General features: G+C 47.3%; 1 protein-coding gene across 2 annotated transcripts in view; it reads left to right on the forward strand.

The window, feature by feature from the left end:
* The window catches only part of INTS3 (integrator complex subunit 3), a 1,800,341-nt gene that overhangs the window by 695,778 nt on the left and 1,084,576 nt on the right, over positions 1-19,987 (forward strand). For both annotated transcript variants that reach the window (XM_069651244.1, XM_069651252.1), the window contains exon 14: positions 6,766-6,872. In XM_069651244.1, the coding sequence (XP_069507345.1) occupies positions 6,766-6,872 (107 nt within the window). The remainder of the gene's footprint in view (positions 1-6,765; positions 6,873-19,987) is intronic.

Here is a 19,987-nt window from a genome sequence, read left to right on the forward strand (position 1 = left end):
CAATGTTTTCGAAGGAGGTGCAAGAGAACGTTCTGGACTTTCCCTTCGATGGCAAGGAATTGTTCCATTCATCTACAGATGACGAGCTTACAAAGACCAAGGCGAGCACCCAAACCGCCAAATCTTTGTCAGTTCTGGCAAAGGTCCCAGCTAAGGCCCCTTATACTCAGAGGTCAAGGTCTCAGTCTCGAACCTTCTCTGGCTTCAAGGGGTACCAGGACAGCCAGGCGCGCAGGACTGAACCCTTGGTTAGCAGCACCTGTCAAACAGCAACATGGTTGGTTTTTCCTCTAGGCCATCAGCCTCCTCTCCAGAAGCAGGTAGTCTCCCTGCTGACAAGTCTGCAAAATGATATTTTTTTGTCAGTCGCACTAGACTCCGGTGGGAGGACGAATCTCGTCTCATCTGGATTCGTGGCAGACCATCACCGAAGATCGGTGGGTTTTGTCCATCGCTCGCACTGGCTTTCGCTTGCCCCTCGCCCTTACACCACCCTTCAATCCTCCCTTCCAACAGATCGGGGCACCTTTCTTCAGATCCGAGGTTCCGAAGCTTCAAGACCTCAGGACGGTGGAACCTGTTCCCCTTGGGGAGCAAGGGGAGGGCTTCTACTCTCGACTGTTCACGGTGCCCAAACCCAACCAGGCTGGCCTGCGCACCATCCTCAACCTTTCCCAGTTCAACCTTTCTCTTCCCAAAGAGAAATTCAAGATGATCACACCCTGTCAAATAAAGTCTTCTCTTCGGAAGGGCGACTGGCTCATTGTAGTGGACCCTCAGGATGCGTATATGCACATCCTGATATGGAGGCTGCTTCGAAAATATCTGCGGTTTTCGATGGGAGGAGAACACTTCCAGTTCTGCGTGCTCCCGTTTGGTCTCAGCTCGACGCTTCACGTCTTTACCAAGATGTCGGTCATCGCAGCTTTCCGCTACAGGGTGTTCATGTATAGCCGTACTTGGACGATTTGCTCCTAAGCAGCCCTTGTCCTCTTGACGGCTTTGAGCAATCTCCAGTCTCTCCTCCAGCTCCTGTTCCATCTTGGGCTGTCAGTGAATTGGCGGAAATCTTCCATGACGTTCCCTGAAGACCTGATCTTCCTGGGTTTCCGCAGGAACACGATTGACTCCAGGGTGTATTTGACGGCAGACAGGATTGCGGATCTATTTGCCACATGGCAACTCTTCATCCAGTCACAGTACATGACGGCTTGGTGATGCCAGAGATTTCTGGGCCTCATGCCCACGTGCGTGCGTGCGTGCTCTTCCTCTGGCACATCTCAAAATGAGGCGCACTTAGCTAGCTCTTCAGAGCTCTTGGTGTCAGACTTCAGACTCGGATTCCAAGATGATTCCAGTCCCCTCCTGCATGATGGCAGACCTTCTCTGGTGGTCCTCGACCATTAATCTTCCAGTGGGAGCCTCCTTTCAGGAGCCCTGCCCACAAGTGAAGATTACCACGGACTCCTGCCTTCTGGGGTGGGGCACGATGCTGGATCATCTCCAAGTTTTCGATCTATGGACACTGCAGGGCAGGCAGTTTCATATAAACTATTTGGAACTCTTAGCTGTTTTTCTGGCGCTGAAAGCTATCTAACCTTCCATCATGAACCGGGTGGTCCGCGTCCGCACGGACAACTCTGTGTCGATGTTTTTATATCAACAAGCAGGGTGGTACCAAGTCACCACCTCTTGTGGACTTTGCCATTCAGATTTGGGAATGGGCCATCCAGCATGGCATTTGGCTGCTGGCGGTACACATCCCGGGGTATTTCAATGTGACTGCAGACTCACTCAGCCGACAGACAGCGGCCAGCTACAAGTGGGAACTGAACATGGAGGTTCTCCATCACCTTTCGCCAGGGGGGCACTCCAGAAGTGGACCTTTTTGCGACTGCCACAAACAGGTAACTTCCTCTTTATGTATCCAAGAATTGTCTCGCGGCATCCTCTCTAGGGGATGCTCTCAAGATTCATGGGCACATGAGGGCAGATGCCTTCCTGCCTCTTCCTCTGATTAATCGGTCACTCTGCAAGCTCAGGAATGCATCAAATTGCACTCTCCTGTTCATAGCTCCTTGGTGGCTAGCCAGATTGTTTTACGGATCTTCAGCATCTGTTGATTTGTCCTCCGATCAGACTGCCGTTGATTCCCAACCTGCTTCACCAGTGTGATCAGCAGATGTGGCACCCCTCCCCACAATCATTCAGCTTGATGGCCTGGTGACTGAATTCAAGTCCCTAGCGCAGTTTAACCTGTCCGAGGACAATATGCGCATTATCCAAGCGGCCAGGAAGCCTTCTACGAGGTCTCAGTATAGGAGCAAGGAGCTCCGGTTTTGTCACTGGTGTTTAGCTAAGTAACTAGACCCCAGACATGCTACGATTGACACTTTCCTTTCGTTCATTTCTCATCTGGCCGCTTCGGGCATTCATGTTATGTCTTGTCGGACTTACTTGTCGGCTATTGCCGCCTACCTGTCCACTGACACCTGTTCCTTTTCATTGACGAATCCAGTCATCAAAAGGTACTTTGCAGGGTTATTACATCTTTTTCCACCTGTATGCAATCCTCATCCAAAGTGGGATTTAAATGTGGTCCTGACCACCTTAAGTCATATACCATTTGAACCCATGGCTACGACGGATCTGAAGTACCTTTCTTGGAAGGTTGCCTTTTTGATTGCAGTGACTACGGCAAGGTGTGTAAGTGAGCTTCAAGCTCTGTCCGTGGAACATCCGTTCCTTACCTTCCATAAGGACATGGTTGTGCTCCACACTCATCTTTCTTTCTTTCCTTTCTAAAGTAGTTACAGATTTTCATTTGAATCAATCTATACCATTACCAGTCTTTTTTCCGAACCTGGCCTCAGATGCCCAGAGAGTGCTAAACAATTTAGATGTCAGACGAGCTCTGAAGTTCTGTCTGGACAGAATATCTGAACTCAGGGGCTCCTCTCAACTCTTAGTTACGTTCGGAGACCCAAAAGGGAAACCTGCTTCAAAGGCTACTATCTCCTGATGGATTGCCTCCTGTATTTCAGAGGTGTATTCCATTCTGGGCATTCAACCTCTGAAGGGCATTCATGCCCCTCGTGTACGTGGCAAAGCGGCTGCTGTTGCCTTCCAAAAATATGTTCCCCTGGGAAACCGTTGCTAAGGCAGCTACTGTGCTTCCCCGTCAGCTTTCTGTAAGCATTACTGCTTGGACTTGAGTTCCAGGGCCGATGCTCAATTTAGCCAGGCTGTCCTTAAAAACCTTTTTCAGTAGGGAAGTTCCATCCACCCGTATTATCTGTGAGGAGTGCTTTGGAATCTCCCACAAGTATAGAGGAAAGGGGACGGGACAAAGTTACTCACCGTAGTGACTACCTTACTCGTAGTCCATAGTTCCCTTTCCTCCACACTCACGCCTGCCCGCCCACCATCCCCTCTAATAAGTATCCTCTATTATTGCTTAATTGGTCGCAGACCTGGCGATAGAAAAAGGATTGAAGGGCGATGCGCGGGGCGGAGCTCAGTATGGCAGGGTTATGGCCTTGTGTGGTGTTAGGGAGAATTCTCTGTTTAGGCTGAATTTCCTAACCTAGTGAGTCCCCCAGCAGCTTTGCTGGATTTTTGGGGTTTATTTTTTTCTTCTGCCAAGAGTGAGACTCTTTTACCCTCACTCTTGGGCATGATTTGAGTGTGTTTCTTTGAATCTAGATGTGTTTAATGGGCTATGGGGTCTTTTACCCCATAGGGCTTCATGTGTTTTTGTGATGTTACACAGCACCCTCAGTGCAGTGACACAGGGGTGTCATAGTGACCCCCCAGTATAAACTCCATACCCTGGGACTGACTACTGTCTCCCAGGGCATGTAAAGTCACCATTGACTTTACTAGTCTTATATTCTGAACAGAACCAGTACAAACCATCATATTGTGGACGTACTGGCTGGGGCAATTCAATTGCCCCAGGGTCTGTTAGTCGAGGGGGCACGTCTCCGTCCCCCCTGATCGAGTTTTGGCTGGTGGCAGTGGATACTACTTTTTATATTCAACCGCGAATATTTTCCTATAGGATTTCACATTGTTTTAGGCTACTACCTTTATTTAATTATTTACGCTAGCCTCGAACATACCGCCGGTTTATTTAATTAATATTAATTCTCCGGTTGGTATTTTTTGCCAAAACTTGATTCTAAAATGTCGTTTGTTCTCTTCTGTGACTCCAACCCAAGTCGAGCCCTTTGTTCCACTTTTTGGCGGGCTTCTCCACAGAAGCCCTCCAAAGTGGTGCCACTGTGTCTGGGGTACTTAGGAGGGGTGGAGGGAAATGTAGGCACCCTGGACTGAGTTGCCTAGGCAACTCAAGTCGCACTCCATCCTCATTGGCCCAAGTGGTGAGCCAGCCGGCTCACCACTTAGAATGTTTGAGTGACAGCTAGGCTGAGTGAATGGGGGTTTGCTGCATAAAAGCAGGGCTTTGGGGACTGGAACTTCAGAAGTCGCTACATGACCTAAGAATCCGACGAGGGAGAAGCTGAGCCGACCTGCCACGACACCACCACCGGTGGAGCCCTGCTGGACTGCCTCACCACTTTTTCCAACGACAGAGGAGATCTCCCGCCGGAGAGTCTTCTTCCTTTGACTGGTGGGGATAACCAGTTTCACTGTCTTTTTGCTTTCCCGACGTATCTCGTGGCCGCCTTGCCCGTGCCAAGCACCCCGGCAACCGGGATACCACGTTTTACCACGACCGCGAGACAAAGGTACCACCTTTAACCGGAAAACTCCGCGGCTGGTTTCTGCCCTGGTAGTGCAACGACCTTCATCTTTCCTCCAAGTCGAGATCTTCTCTTCCCCTTGACGACGACGCAACTTGCACCCACTACCAGGAACAACTGCCACCGCTGGAGGATCCTTTCCACTTAAGGTACCGTGTCCCGCCTGGCTTCCCTTGCTACCGACTGTACGGGGTAGATTTAGCCCCCGGCTTTCGAACCTGGGTTAGCCTGGGACACCTTGGCTAAACTTTTCTACATCTCTCCCAACGCTTTTCTGAACCCTCTGCAAGACTTTCTAAGCCTAGTGTAATTGTGTGATCTTGAGCGCATTTGTGCTCTGCTCTCTCTGAGTGGGCCCAGCCTTTGGACTTTGACTCACCAGTGTCTTCTTTTGCTCTCTGCCTTGCTAACAGTGTTCTGGAATCGTAGAGTGGTGTGCCTCTTCCTATTCTGTCTTTTTCCCTCCCTTTTTCACAAACTTATTAGAGTGCAATCTAGTTAAGCGCTCACCTATGTATGAAAATAAGTGGTGTTTTACTGTGATTTTCTAATAGGGAAAAAGGGGTGTATATATCATAATAGTAACTGTGTTTAGAACATTTTACAATAAGAGTGCTGGAGTGTTTCAATTGTGTGTTTTTAAATAAATAATTATATACTTTGATACCAAAGCTCTGGTCAGTGTTTGCTTGTATTATTGTATCTGAGTGCCTATTGAGTATACTTTGCATACTGCCTAACTCTTCTTGAGGGAAGTCTGACTGCTCAGCCACAGCTACCAGGTAAATCTGGGTGGTACAGACTGCTACCATGTGGGTTTACTGCCAACACCTGTAGTCTTAAATCTTTTGCAGTGGTCCCTAAGGGAACTGCACAGGTTTCTGCCTAACATGTGGTACCCCACGTAAAAAGAGAAGAAAGACAAACATTTGCAATTATTGATGCTTTTTAACAAAGTGCTCTGGTCCCGTCCCAAGGGACAGAATGTCCCACAAGTATGGAGGAAAGGGGACTATGGACTAGGAGTAAGGTAGTTTCTATGGTGAGTAGTTATTACACCGCAGTGCAGCCATTGTACCACTTTGGCTGCTAAGTGTTTTTAAATCCCAGTTACTTGGTAATTTATTTGTGTTACTTTTTGCTAGTTTACAGTGAGAGTGGCCATTTTGCCTATGTGAGCTCTGGCTAATAGCTCCCAAAAGTCGGCTGCATATCGTCGGTATGAAATCCAGTTTGGGCTTGATGAGCGTCTGTCCGCTTCAGTTCACACCCCTGGGTGTGTGGCTGTGAATGGTGTAGTGAGACTGACCTTCCCCAATTGGAAGGTGCTAAAACCTTAAATGGAGCACAGATGGTGGTTGGACTTGTGGGGTTACCCCAGTCCTCTGTGTGCGCATATATGTGAAAACATGAAGCCATTCAGCATACTCTACCTGGAGCTTTATTTGAGCAACTGTAGGGAAGACTGTTGCTTAGGATCCACGCTGGAAGCTCAGGTGCTGGCATTGACCTCCTCTGTTAAGAGCAATCCCGAGTCAGGCTCTTTCTCCCTGATCCAGTGTCTTTCTCCCTGATCTGCATGATCCTCCTCTGTAGCTCATTGTGCTCTCTCCTAAAAGCTCCTGGACCAAGTTCATCATTGGAACAATAGTGAGAACCCCTATTGCTCTTCTGCAACCTGAAGTGTTTGTTGCTGTTCAAAAGTGCTTGCTTAGTCATGTGACTCCTTGGACTTGTCTGCTGCAGCTCTTCTCCTTTGAGGAACCCTCTTGTGACCGGTCCTGAAATAATTTGTAATCTGTGTGTTTCTGTATTCATCATGTTGCTACAGCAAGAAAGTATGCAAAGGTCGTTCACTTAAAGTACTGCTCTGTACATGTTTCATTCATTAATTATTCTTTGTTCTGAGATGTAAGTGTTTCCTCCTATTGACACAGAAGATTACTCCTTTTACCTTGTGTTTTGCAAAAATATATATACATTTCTTTCTTTTCAGGCACCTAGCACCTTTATTTGACAACCCTAAGCTGGACAAGGAACTGCGCTCAATGCTGAGGGAAAAATTTCCAGAGTTCTGCAAAGCCACATCTGCTTCTTCCGAAGGTAAACCACACAAAAACCGCTTTGCAAAATAGCACAAGTGCCTGAAGCTTGGGAGTTAATTTTTTTGTGGAAACCATCATTTAATGCCAGAGGAGTTTGTTTCTGGCGTTTTATTTTTTCAAATAATTTGGAATAAAATGAAGGCAGTCTTGTACTTTGGATCAAAGTTTAAATGATCAACTTGCCCTTGAAAACACACTTCTGGCAGACAGCGTCAACCCATCTTTCAACCTAGTTTTTTTTAAGATGGCATTAAATGAAACATGCAATATTCTGAAGTTTCCAAAGTGAAGAGCCAAATGATTTATTACACAGCTAGCATTTGGTTACATCTATCAATCTATTGAATTGATCATTTCAATGGATTTGATTCTCCTGCAGATTCCTCCCATATAGATTTCTTTTCCATCGTCAGCTGCTCATAAACGTTTTTGGCGGGCGTAGTAAGACTTGATATCGACTCCCCGTGACTCAACTTTGCCCCTCGTCGGCTCCGGACGTGATGTCGGCTGCATATATACTACGTCACTATGCCCCGTACCTCAGTTCCATTTTTCTGCTCGCTCAGCACGCTGCTATTCGTAAACGTTTCTCGTGAGAGAATTTCAATTAGTCAAAGTTCGATTGACTGTCATCGATATGTCGGCCTCTTAGTCGTTGGGGTTTGCACATTGCCAGGCCTGCAACTCTTAAGATGTCGATCACCGTCCCGCATACCATCTGCATTTGGCGCATCAGTAAATATCACGATATCTAAGAGCGCGGCTCGTGTCAACAAATGAATCCTAAATCCCTTAGGCAATGATCTGCTAAATTACCATTTAGTTGGCCACCGTTTGAAGTTCCCGGCTTGCTTGACAGTCAGGTCAGTTTCTTGTCCCAAGGTCATTGGGACAAGAAACTGAAGACCCTACGCCCAAAAAGGGTGATAGATGACATAAGAAAATGAAAGGGACTTGCACTCCCAAAGCTGTTCATCTTCCTCATCCTAACTTTAGAAAGAGACCCTATCAACGCAGGCACTTTTCAATTCGTTGGAGGATCGCAGTAAGGTCTGCTTGACCCCTACATTTTTCTGGCGCCAGAGGCCAGGCTGCGAATGCAATCTCTGCAGTGGCTGTTGAGGGATCAATGGTCCCAATTCTTCGATGCCATGAGGGACCTTCTCAAGGTATCGAGGTCGGTGACCAGCGACCTTGCTTGGTGGGCCAGCAGAGAGAACATGATGAGAGGGTTTCCTGAAGTCCACCTGGGGGTAAGACTCTATAAAACTATCCCTTGGTATACAGCTCCCCAACTCAAGTCTGTACTAACCAAAAGAATTTGTAGAATGCTAGGGCAGCCAGGCTTATCTTATGAGGAGGATGTGAGCTGTAGGTAAATACAATGAACCCAATCAATACATTAGCCCAAAGAAACTCTTACACACTGGGAGTTATAATGAAATATACATTTATTTTATACACACAAGGCAAGGTAGGTAAATGCTCTTTTAGACTAACCAATACACATAGGAAGTATCAACAATACTTTTCATAGGCGATTTGCTTCAGTAGTAGTTGCTTGCGCTTACAATTGTTACAGAAAATGTGTGGTGTGCACCTGCTTTTTATTGAAGTGAAATGACAGTTTAATTCATTTACAAAGTCACTCAAAGTCTGTAGGAAGGAAAGAGGCTTATTCAATACTATCAGCAGTGTGATTTACTTATTCGCAACACCTTTTAAGGCTTCTAATGCTTTAGTATAACTATTTAGGAGTACATCAAAGTCAGTGTAGGGTGGGAGCAAAACTATTATGCAACATCAGAAAAGGCAAAGATCTTCAGGATACTTTAGTTACTTTATATAAAATGCTTAGTAGGCTAACTCAAATAATAAGTATCCTGCAAATGACTCCCTAAAAGGGCAAAAGCTGTTAAGCCTGGGCAAGAGGTGAGGGTAGACGCCCAAACACCTGTGATGTCACAGTAGCAGTCCCTCAGCAAGGATTTCTTCGGTCTCCCACATCGGTGTGTAGTTTTGGTGCCTTTTTTATCGGCTGCAGCAGTGAGCAGTTACTGGTCGCTCTACCTCGATTCTGCAGTCCTGCACTCTATTGAGGGGGCTTGGATGAGTGGGATTGTTCCTCTAGAGGTCAAACTGAAGCTCACCAAAGTTCGGGCAAGATTTGTTCACACAAAGACGTTACACTGCAAATAGGTTGCAGATCCCCTGGTATTTGCGGTTTGCAGCCCATGAAGGTCACAGCACCTCGGGGGATGGATTGAACTGCAGTTTGTTGCTCCAATCAGCCAAAGGGAAGGAGTCGTCCTCTTCAGAGCTCCTCTATCGATAAGTTAACGGGGTCAGGATATCAGTGGTCGCTTCACGGTTACTGGAAGGATATGCAGGCGTCTCTGGTAGTCTTCAGCTTCGGATCTTCTGTTCCAGTGGTCGACTTGCCTTCTGCCTCAGGAACCTCACCTTTTATTCAGTTTTCCCATTCACTCTTCTGCAAACTCTCCATGCAGTTTACACAAAGGGGCATGTGGCTGTCCAATCAGGACAACCAGCCCCCCAGTGGGAACTAGTTCCATTCAGGCACATCAAACATAGGACAGGAGTTTTGGCCTCCTCCCATACTTCCTGTCCTCACAGACACACTGGAGCCAAGGCGGGCTACACAAAGGGTTCCTTCCAAAGGCAAAACACACATTCAGACCTCCCCCTGCCAGAATCGTGGAAGAAGGGCTAACGTAGCACAATCACACCAGAAAAGGCGACAAAAGAAAGGAGCTTCCATGTTAGAACATAGCTGACTCTTTTGTGCACAACCAGGGATGGGTATACAGCCTGCGGTAGAAAATAGCACAAAAGTTGATAGAAAACATCCACTGCCACCAGCCATAACTAGAAGGTTGCCTCTGACTAAAAGGCCACAGGAGCAGAGAGAAGGGGGATACTGGGTATCCCCTTGGCACTCCACATAAGGCGGTGTGTGCGCTAATCTCTCATTAGCTAAATTTCTAGGAAGTATACTAAGTATACCTCTTTAAATAAAAACAGTAGTTCTTAGGGGAAATAGAATATAAAAAAGAGATCCCAAAGTGTCCCCGGCAACACTGCACTGGGGGTGCTGTGTCCTGCCAAACTGTAAAACAGGTGCAAAGGACGAGTATTTATTTGTTTTAATTTTTGTACCGTGCCACATGCCCATGGACCTCAGGGCGCAACATGAAACAAGACGAGACAAACTACGGGCAAACAGTCAGATCGGAGGAGAGTAAAGAAAGAGTGGCACATTAGTCAGGACTAACATTAAAGAGATGAGGCTTAATGGATTTTTTAAATGAAGAAAAGTCATCAATAAGACGAATGGAGACGGGAAAAGAGTTCCAGAGAAGGGGTGCTTGAACATGGAAACTTGTACTTCAAAAAAGCACCAGTTTAATTCTTGGTTGAGTGAGTGTTGGTGCTGAAGATGATGGAAATTTCTGGTGGATCTTCTTATTCTTGGTACGATCAGATAAGTATGTAGGACATAACAAGCATTTATGGGCCTATGTTAGGATTTTGTGTGAGATCCTTTGTTTCACAGGAAGCCAATGTAGGGCTTTCCTAAAAGAGGAAACGTGTAGAACGAGAAAGATTGAAAGTTGCGCGTACTGCATTATTCTGCATGACTTGAAGGGCTTGAGTGTTCAGAGCGGTGGTGCCGGCAAACAGATTGTTGCAATAATCAAGCCTGGAATTGATTAAGGCAGTGGAGAGCAGAGCGCAATTTTCAGTGGTGATGAAGGGGCGAATATAGTTAATGCGTTTGGTGATAAAGCCTCATGTAGACCGGATGCAAGATACTGGGGCTTCATAGATAGTTGATCGTCCAAGATTACTCCTAAGGTTGTAACCTTCTTGGAGACTGAGATAATGTGACCCGCAATAGAGAAGCTTTAGTAATAAGATCCCCCTTCTGCCTGGCATACCAGGCATCAGAGAGGTCCTGAAAAAGGAGTGGGACATCCAGCAATTTCCAATAGGAGTGTGAGATTCAGCACTCTCTAGAACTAACAGAGCACTGATTTCCTCGGGAGTTCTGATTGCTTTTATCTTTTGTTGATTTTGCACTAATATATGTAATGGAATGATGACACCTGGATATGTAAAATGAAGACCTGCATAGTTACATGTCATTGGTTATGTTTTGTTGTTTTTTTGTTTTAGTATTGCTTGCACTGTTCATTGTGTAATTGTTGTACTATGAGAAATGAGTCAAAAAAGTCATATAAAAAATTGAAAATCACTTTTCAAAAAAGCTTTCACAAAAGTAAAGAACATAGGAAAATAACAGATTCAACAGCAAAATAAAAAATGCTGTGTGAACTCAAACCAGTCTGAGTGTTCTTCTATAACAGACACAGAGATATCCCTGTCTAGTGAAACATGAAGAATTAAATATATTTGCATAAATAAAGTGTGAATAGCCAAATGTAGATGGTAGGATACCCTCCCTTTGTTCCGAGACCAGCTTTGGTGGCTACGATAATCAGTTTGGTCTTCTTACAATGTAGGGCCAAAGAGTTACAGGCCATCCAATTCTGCACTGCATTATAGATGTTAAGGGCCCAGAGGTCCTGCTTGTCGTGCCCGCTGAGCTGGAGAACAACTTGGGCGTAGTTGGTATGTTGGACATCCAGGCTGTTAAAGTCCAGCAAATGCCGGATGTAGATCTTGAACAGGAGCAGGAACAAACAGGAGCCCTGGGGGACCCTGCATGTTTGTGAGATGGGAGAAGAGTGTTCATTCCCTACGCAAACTCATACAGTACAAGGTCCCAAGAATGAGGCGATCCAGTTAGATGCTAGGGTGGAACAATTAGCGACCTCTCTGAGCCTGGTCACTAATAGTGCATGATCAACAAGATTGAAGGCTGCAGAGAGGTCTGCTCGTCCTTTTTGCATAGACTTGATTAAAGCTCAGCAGTTGGGTTAAGAGATACGGAGTAAAGCAAGACTCCATGAAAATAGGTTAACCATCAGGAACATAGTTCCCATGGTTGGAGCATGTAAGAATGAATTGGGGGGTAAAAAAGGCTCCACTCATTCAGAAGTCCAGCAAAAAGTGCTGGGGGGGGTCTTACTAGGAGAGGGGATTAAGCATAAAACTGATAAATCTCTAACACTGGGGAACCCTTTTGGCCTCAGCGGGCCCAAGTCCAGGTGGTCTTGGATGTTTCCTTGAAGGGTCGGGGCACTCAATGTGGGGATCTGCGGGTGAGCAGCCACGGGTCACCAATGGAATGTCAATGGCATATCAACAGGCTGGAGTTTCATGGGATCAGGTTAGCCCTGATGGCCTTTGCGCCCTCCCTCATTCTGGCAGACAACAGTGTCCATGCACTACCTCAACAAGCAAGGGGTGGTTCGGTCTCTACCTCTATGCAGGGAAGCACTGCAACTATGGTTCTGGTTGCTAGAGAACCAGATTTCTGCATCAGCTGTCCATCTAGCTGGATTGATGAACGGGCTGGCGGACACTCAAAGCAGGCAAAGCATGGTCTCTCACATGTGAGAAGTGTGCCAGGATGTTCTCGATGAGATATTCGCTAAGTGGTGTACCCCAATGGTAGTTATGCTTGCCACGAGGGCCAACGCAAAGTGCAGGCAGTTTTGCTTGAAGGAATTCCCAACAAAGCGTGCACTGGGGGACGTGTTCGTGGTGGAGTTGGTCTTCGACCTTCACTGTGCGCTCACCCCGATACACATCATCCTCTGGGTTCTCAGGAGGTTGAGGCGATTTTGAGCCACCATGATCTTGATTGCCCCGGATTGAGCAAGAAGAACATGGTATTTGGAACGCCTAGACTTGGGCATCTTCCCTCCTCTCTTGTTGCCTTGAATTCCAGATCGCCTAACCCAGTCGTAAGGTTGTGTACCACAACTGAACCCAGACTCCCTCAACCTACTACCGTGGCTCTTGAGAGGAAGAGATATGATTACTGGGACCTCTCCGAAGAGGTACTTGAGGTGCTACTGGCTGCACGCAGTCTGAGATCTTTGTGCACATCCAGATGGAGAAGATTTGAGGATTGGTGTAGGGGATGCAGGATGCCTGCCCCCGCACTACAGTGATGGAGTTCCGTCTGTCACTGGTACCTTCGGATAGTCCGTCAAAGGCTACTTGGTGGCTTTGTCTGTTTTCATGAGGTCTCCGTATCAAGGATCCTTATTCAGAATCCCGGTTGTGACCCAATTCCTGAAACACCTTGTAAATAAGTTTCCGCCTACTCCGTTTTTGGTTCGAGACTGGGACCTAAACTTGGTGTTGACATTCTTGCTGGCTGCTCTGTTTGAGCCTATGCATTCATGTCCTATCAGGCTACTTACCCTGAAAACGGATTTATTGGTGGCAAAAACGTCAACAAGAGGTTTAAGTGAGCTGCAGGACCTATCCTGTAAAACCACCTTTCCTGCGATACTTCAAGGAGAAAGCTTCACTCGAGGTATGTGCTAAATCCCTGCCTAAAGTGTTTTTTGAATTACACGTGTCTCAGCGCATTGATTTGCCAGTGTTTTAACCCCCCAGCCCTGCGCATCCTTTAAAGGATGAGGTAAGGCTGCACCCTAAGAGGGCTCTCGGCTTTTATGTGGCAAGGACAGTGGAATTTAAGCACGATTACCAACTATTTGTGGCTTTCTCTATGTCCAGGAAGGGTCTGGCTGTGTCGAAATGGATAATCTCTCAGGGCATAAAACACTCTGCATCGCAGAATGTTATCAGCGAGCAGGTAAAGATCTGTCACCTGCTTGTCAGGTAGAAATTCCTGCAGCAGGGCCATCTTATACCACAGCTTCCTGTTCTATCTGGCCAGGATCATAAGTGTATTTGCTGCCTTGACTGTCGCCACCACCGAGTAGATCACTTTCCAACCTGTGGCATCCAACTTCTTTCCCTCACTGTCCGGTGGAACAGATGTTGAAGATGGGGGGGGGGGATAAGAAGACTACTTTCTCGCTGCTGTCGAGACCACCGAGTTAGGGGGAGGGCTGTGACCGTGGCCACTTGGGTGCGGACTCCGGCACCCGGTACTTTTTCTCCAGCCTATCCCTCTTAGTCAGGTCTGAGGCTGGGTTTCTCATCAGCGCCAGGCCTTCATCCTAAACTTCGCCCAGGCGATGAACTGCCTGAACGGTCTTCCTTAGGCCTCACATCGTTGGTAAAGGAAACCTTCCTTCCTTCCTTCGTCTTTTCTGGTGTCAGCTGGAAGAGCTCCGACTCTCGGGCGACCATGGTGTGGAATTACCCTGCTTCTTCTGGGGGAGAAGCCCTGGGTGATGGAGAAACACTGTCGTCATAGTCTGTGACCGTAGTCGCCGTGTACGTGCCCGTATCCTTATGAGGGCATGTGTGGCGATTGATGAGGCGGCGTAGGGTGCCGCTTTCTCTTTTTCGCCGGATCACCGACAACAGGGTGTGGAGAGTTGAAAGAATGTCTAGCGACACGCCCCTGTTGGGGCGTGGGGGGAAAATAGGCTTGCTGGGCCCAGCACCCATGTCGTCCTTCCCGCCGTCATTGTCGTCCCCTCAGCGTTCCCACCGTTGTCGTTCCCCACGTCCTCCGGGACCGTGTGAACAGACACCAGGTCCTCCTCATCCAAGGAAGTAATATCGGTGCCCTGGAGCACGGTCGAGGCCTCCACTCCCCCATTCCCTTTTTGCATCCTGAGGGGTTGGTCTCGGGCTTAGGGATGGCATCCTCTTCTCTAGTGTTTTCTCCACCGGCCTGGCCAAGGCCTCTGACCTTGGGAGTAGGGCCTCTCTGGGCACCGCCGGGGTTGCCTGGACCGTGTCAGCCCCTTTTGCCTTTGAGAGGGCTGCCACCACCACCTCGATCGTCCAGGATGACTTCGACTGGACCACCTGGTCCTTCAGGGGCAGGTCGGACACCTTTCCCTGAGCCTTGGTCTTCTCCCGCAGCTTCCCTGGGTTAGCCGATTTCCTCTTTGAGGAGGAGATGAAGTGATGACTGGAGATGGAGGCAGATAGCAAAGATTAACACGCCCTGGCCGTCGCGGGACCCGCTTGTGCGGCGACTCCAACGGAAATGGACTTGCGGTGCTTGGCCTTGTCTTGGGCCCCAAAGGATGGAGCACCCTCAAAGGACTTTGAAGCCTGCGGACCATCTGGTCCTTGGTGAGGCATGGCCTTGCTTGCCGCATTGGCTAGAGGCCTTGGCGTTGAGCCACGCCACCAACCTACTGTGACCATCCTTGACCGTGCACTTGGAGAACCCAAAGCAGATTTCACAATCCGCTTCCCTGTGGTCCGGTTGGAGACAGTAGAGGTACTGGGAGTGTTTGTCCTCAAAAAACACTTTTCCTCAATCCGCAGCTGGAGCACAGCTTGAAGTTGGAGCCTCAGTCCTTCTCCTCTGACAAGGTCCGGCATGCAGTGTAGACCTGATGGCCTTCTGGAATCTTCGATGAAACTCTTGACGATTCTTGCCCTTGAGTGGCATCGAAAGACACCAACAAATGGATCCCGACGTGCCGGTTAAAGGAATGAAAGAGCACATGGGCTCTATTTGACAAAAATAGAAGCTTATCGAAAAAGCGCGAAAATGCAGAAAAGCTCTTGGAACAAAACACGAGGACTCCCAACACTTGAACGTGTGGTAAAAATCTGAAGATGGCTGCCAGAGGAGGGGTATAGGGAGAGGGAAGTCATTGGTTGGGGGCAGTATGACCCAGAGCTAAGTGATTGGTGTGTAGGAGAAAGACAGTTTGTAAGTGAAAGTGCAACTGTTTTTTCTTTTACTGGGGATTCCCGGCCTGACGACTGGGAATATTCTTGAGCATGTGAATCCATGCCAGACGCATTCTAAATAACAATAGTTACAGGTAAGTAACTTGTCCTTCTCAAACCTTACTGGTTCTTCCATTACATTTAGACCAATTCCTCAGATTCCCAGGTGTCTGTGTGGGATGTACTGTTGCCAGGATACCAGCACCAACTCCTGGTAACTGTCCAAGTAGGATTTGCAGATGCGTGCTCACCATGCTTTATTTTGCACCTAGGCAGATCTTGGATGGGCTCACAGTATCAGATTTAGAAAGGCAGCTTTCTTGTTGGCCCTTGTTTGCTGATGGCATTGCGTGTCTGTTTATTGCGCTTTGGGGCTTGTGCTACTGCATCTGACACGTGCACAGCATTGTGATCAGCGGTTTAAGTTTGTAGTACCTAATATCTCAATAATATCTTTTTGCTTTTCCTCATCTTCTTCCTCATCCTTATCCCACACTACCCACAGAAGGTATAAAGAGGGGATCTACTTACTTTTCGTCACTTGTGCTCCAATCTGTCCCCTTTTTTTCTCTAATTCACCTCATTTTCTTGTGCTTGCCATTGTCTTTTAATCCCCTCATCCTTGACTCTACCACTCTCACCAAACCAATTTAGAAACCCCTCCCACTATTCAGGTTTTATATTCCTTTGTGTCCTCTAAATACAAACTTTTCCCTAAATCAAAGATACCTTCATCAGGGTATTGTCTGTTTATCTCCGTGCGTAATGGCTCTCCATTTAACTAGATATCTGCAATTATTTGGTTGATAATTGCCTCCCTGCCGGGAATACTAGGTTCTTTGGTGGGACAAAAATTGGAATCTGACCACTGCACAGGATTCAAACATTTTTATTAACTTCAATCAAAATCTGCCTTTTCTGGCCCTACTGCTTCCCTCCGGCTCCCTATATTCAACTGAAAAACCTAAGGTGCTCACCAGGATCTTTCGCCAACATAAAGTCTGTCCTCAGTCAGACATCTATTCCAACTAACTAGCCCTACCACCATATGCAAATTATTATAAGCCCTAAAGTAAATGCCTGCTAGGTTTAGGATCTTGTAGCGGACCCCCTCCTTGCTTACCAGTTCTTGATAAGAAACGTTCAATGAAAAGAAATGTTAATCACAGTTCTCTGTATTCTGCCGTTGCCAACCGAGTCTCTCACAAACGTCAGTCAGTTTCATGGCAGTTCATGAATGGAATGGGGGATTTTCCTTTTAAAGATGCTGTTCATCTTTGAAAATCCCCCGGCTTCTCTGGCTCTGACTTCTGCGGCCACGGCGTGTTGTCTGCTTCCGGCCAACCCAGCAAATCCACAACGCTTGGCAGAGCCAGCAGGGAGACCGCAACACAATAAGATTGCGAGGAAGGTTTGCATCGTTCCGTCTTCAGACTTTGGACCCCCACATATGGGCCTGCTAGACCAACAGCGCCAGAGTCGCTAAGAGGTTCCTTCCACTCCCTAGAAGGCCCTATATGTTGCATTTGGAGGAAACTAATGACGAAGAGGGTGATGTCCCTTTTGGACTGGAACACAGGAAGGTGAGAGACTTCCCAGAGGAGTTTAACAGGGAACAGGTTGACGAGGGAGGCAAGTGGCCGGGACATCTCATCCCCATGGGCTACATTAAGGCTATCATTCTTCCTAAATCTATGAAGCGAGGATCAGGTTGCGGACTGGCAGATGTCACTTACCGGTGCTCCCCTTTGCAGACCGTAGAGGTGGAGGTGGTAGAGTTGGCCCTGATACCGGGAGGTAATTCCTTGCCTGCGGTATGGTAGCATTCTGAAATATACAATGTGATCCATCTTGAGATGGTCTTCAATACAGCTAGGCCTTTTCTGGAAACGGAGTATGCAACAAACAATTGGACTGTTTTTCTATATTCTGCCGTTCTTGCTACATAGAATTATAAAGCTCTCTCGGCAGCCAACCAGTGAAAACGCTCTTCCTCCTTGGAGGGGTTTGGAGGTGGGTAGAACACTGGAAGACCTATCGTCTGAGGAAGATGGAATTCTGACACCACCTTAGGCAAGAACCCTGGTCTTACTTTAAGAGATACTTTCTCCCGAAAAAAGCAAATAAATAGTGGTTTGTAAGAAAGGGATTGCACCTCGATGACCTGTCTGGCCGAAGTGATGGTGACCAGAAAGGCTGTCTTCAATGTTGCAGTCGCAGAGAACAAGAATGTAACTGCTCAAAAGGAGTTGTCATCAGAAAAGTGAAAACCAGGTACAAATCCCAATCCGAGACAACAAAGTGAGTAGGCGGAAACGTATTCACAAGGCCCTTCAAGAATTGGGCCATAACCAAGAGCATGAAGAAAGAGCCTTGATCCAGAGACCTTGTGATCACAAAGCTGGCAATTATCCTTCGACTGTGGTGACCTGAAGGGGCCAGTGACAGAAGGAACTGCATCACAGTAGTTGTGGGGCAAGAGATAAGGATTATAATTGTTATTTTATGACCCGTTCAATACCAGCGAGTGGTTTCTAATCGCGGGATCGGGTTTTCGAACAAGAGTACCAACCTCAACCCCATACACGTGTTTCAACCTTGTATTTGCAAGGAACTTAGGATTGGCCACCCTGAGATACCTGGGGGAACCCAGATGTGGACTCCCTGCTCACTGTGCTCAGAGAGGCACAGCTCCACCTCACTGATGAAGCCCAACAAGGCTGAAACACGTGTATGGGGTTGCTGTTGGTACTCTTGTTCAGAAGGGAATTGCCATAGCATTTCGGTGCTGCACTGCCCATGTGGGCAGGACAAAGACTGATAATGCGAATGGGTATTTCCCATCTGAGAAAAGGTACAATGAGCAAAAGGTGATGGCTGCGAACTCTCAAAGTGGGGAAAAAAAAACACAGAACAGGTTATCATGCCATGTTCTTTCTGGAGAGGGGCACCTGCTACCTTTTTTGAAAATTGTACCCAAAATGCCTTGTGTGTCGAGGTCCCTCCGATTGTATGGTTTCTGCCGTGAGGGAGCCTTATGACAATCGTGAGTGAGTACAGAAAGAGAGTAGTAAGATGTCCATGTTCCTTCCATCAGACCGGGCGGAAGGGTGGCACATGTGAATCTAAGCAGATACAACCATCAAAAATACTATTACGGTAAGTAATGCATGTCTTCTGATGCTTGTGAATCTGCTTGGAATCACATGCTGTGCATAGACTAGCAAGAAGTTGGTGGTGGGATGTGAGAAGGAACAGTAGTGAAAAGATGTCTTAGTACTGCTTGTCACACCTGAGAATCAGACCTAGAGCGAGTGTCTAGGCAACAGTGTTTTGTAAAGGTGTGTAGAGAACTCCACATTGCCGGTTTGCAAATTGACTCGAGAGGAACATTTGCAATTAATGCTATAGAAGCACCGGTGCCCCGTGTAGAGTGTGCTCTAGGCTCGAACAGCAGATTTCTCTTGGCAAGAGTGTAGCAGAGTGTGATGCAACTGACAATTCACCTTGAGATGGCTGATTTAGAGACAGGGTCCCCTTCTCTACCAGCCGCCACTGAAACGAAAAACTGGTCTGTTTTCCTTAGTGGTTTAGTTCTTTCCAGATAGTACATGACTGCCCTGCGCACATCTAGTGTGTGTAGGCTTCTTTCCGCCACGTTCGTGGGGTTCTGGAAGAATGTGGGTAGTTCTATTGACTGGTTGACATGGAACCTAGAAATGAATTTGGGCGCAACCCCCGAGTGAGTGCGCAGAACCACCTTATCTCTGTGAATTGTGACAAAGGGGTCTAGAATTGAAAGGTCCTGTAGTTCACTGACTCTCCTTATTGAAGTGAGTGCCACTGGAAGGCGGTCTTGTAAGTGAGTGCTTTGAGGCTTGCCTTTTGCATAGGTTCAAAGGGAGATCCCATAAATCTAGTTAATACCACATTTAGGTCCCATCCGGGAGCTGGGTTAGAAATAGGAGGATGAATTCTTTTAACCCCTTCGATGAAAGCTTTAATTGCTGGGATCTTCCACCATGGCAATTTTTGCTTGTTCCGTGGTATAAGCAGAAAGTGCAGCTAAATGGACCTTCAGGGAATTAAAAACTAGACCCAAGTCTAGTAGATGAGTCGGGTATAGTACAATATGGGTAGGAGAGCAGTCAATGGGATTGATGCTCTTGGAATTGCACCAGATGACAAAGCGTTTCCATTAATTGGAGTAGCAATGTCTGGTCTTAGGCTTTCTTGCTTCTCTAAGTATATCCATGCATCACTGAGGAAGTTGGAGATGCCCTAGCTCTATGACCTCAGGAGCCAGGCTGCTAAGTTGAGTGTGTGCGGGCA

The sequence above is a fragment of the Ambystoma mexicanum genome, chromosome 1p, assembly GCF_040938575.1.
Source record: "Ambystoma mexicanum isolate Mex_15411 chromosome 1p, UKY_AmexF1_1, whole genome shotgun sequence".
NCBI classification, from domain to species: Eukaryota; Metazoa; Chordata; class Amphibia; order Caudata; family Ambystomatidae; genus Ambystoma; species Ambystoma mexicanum.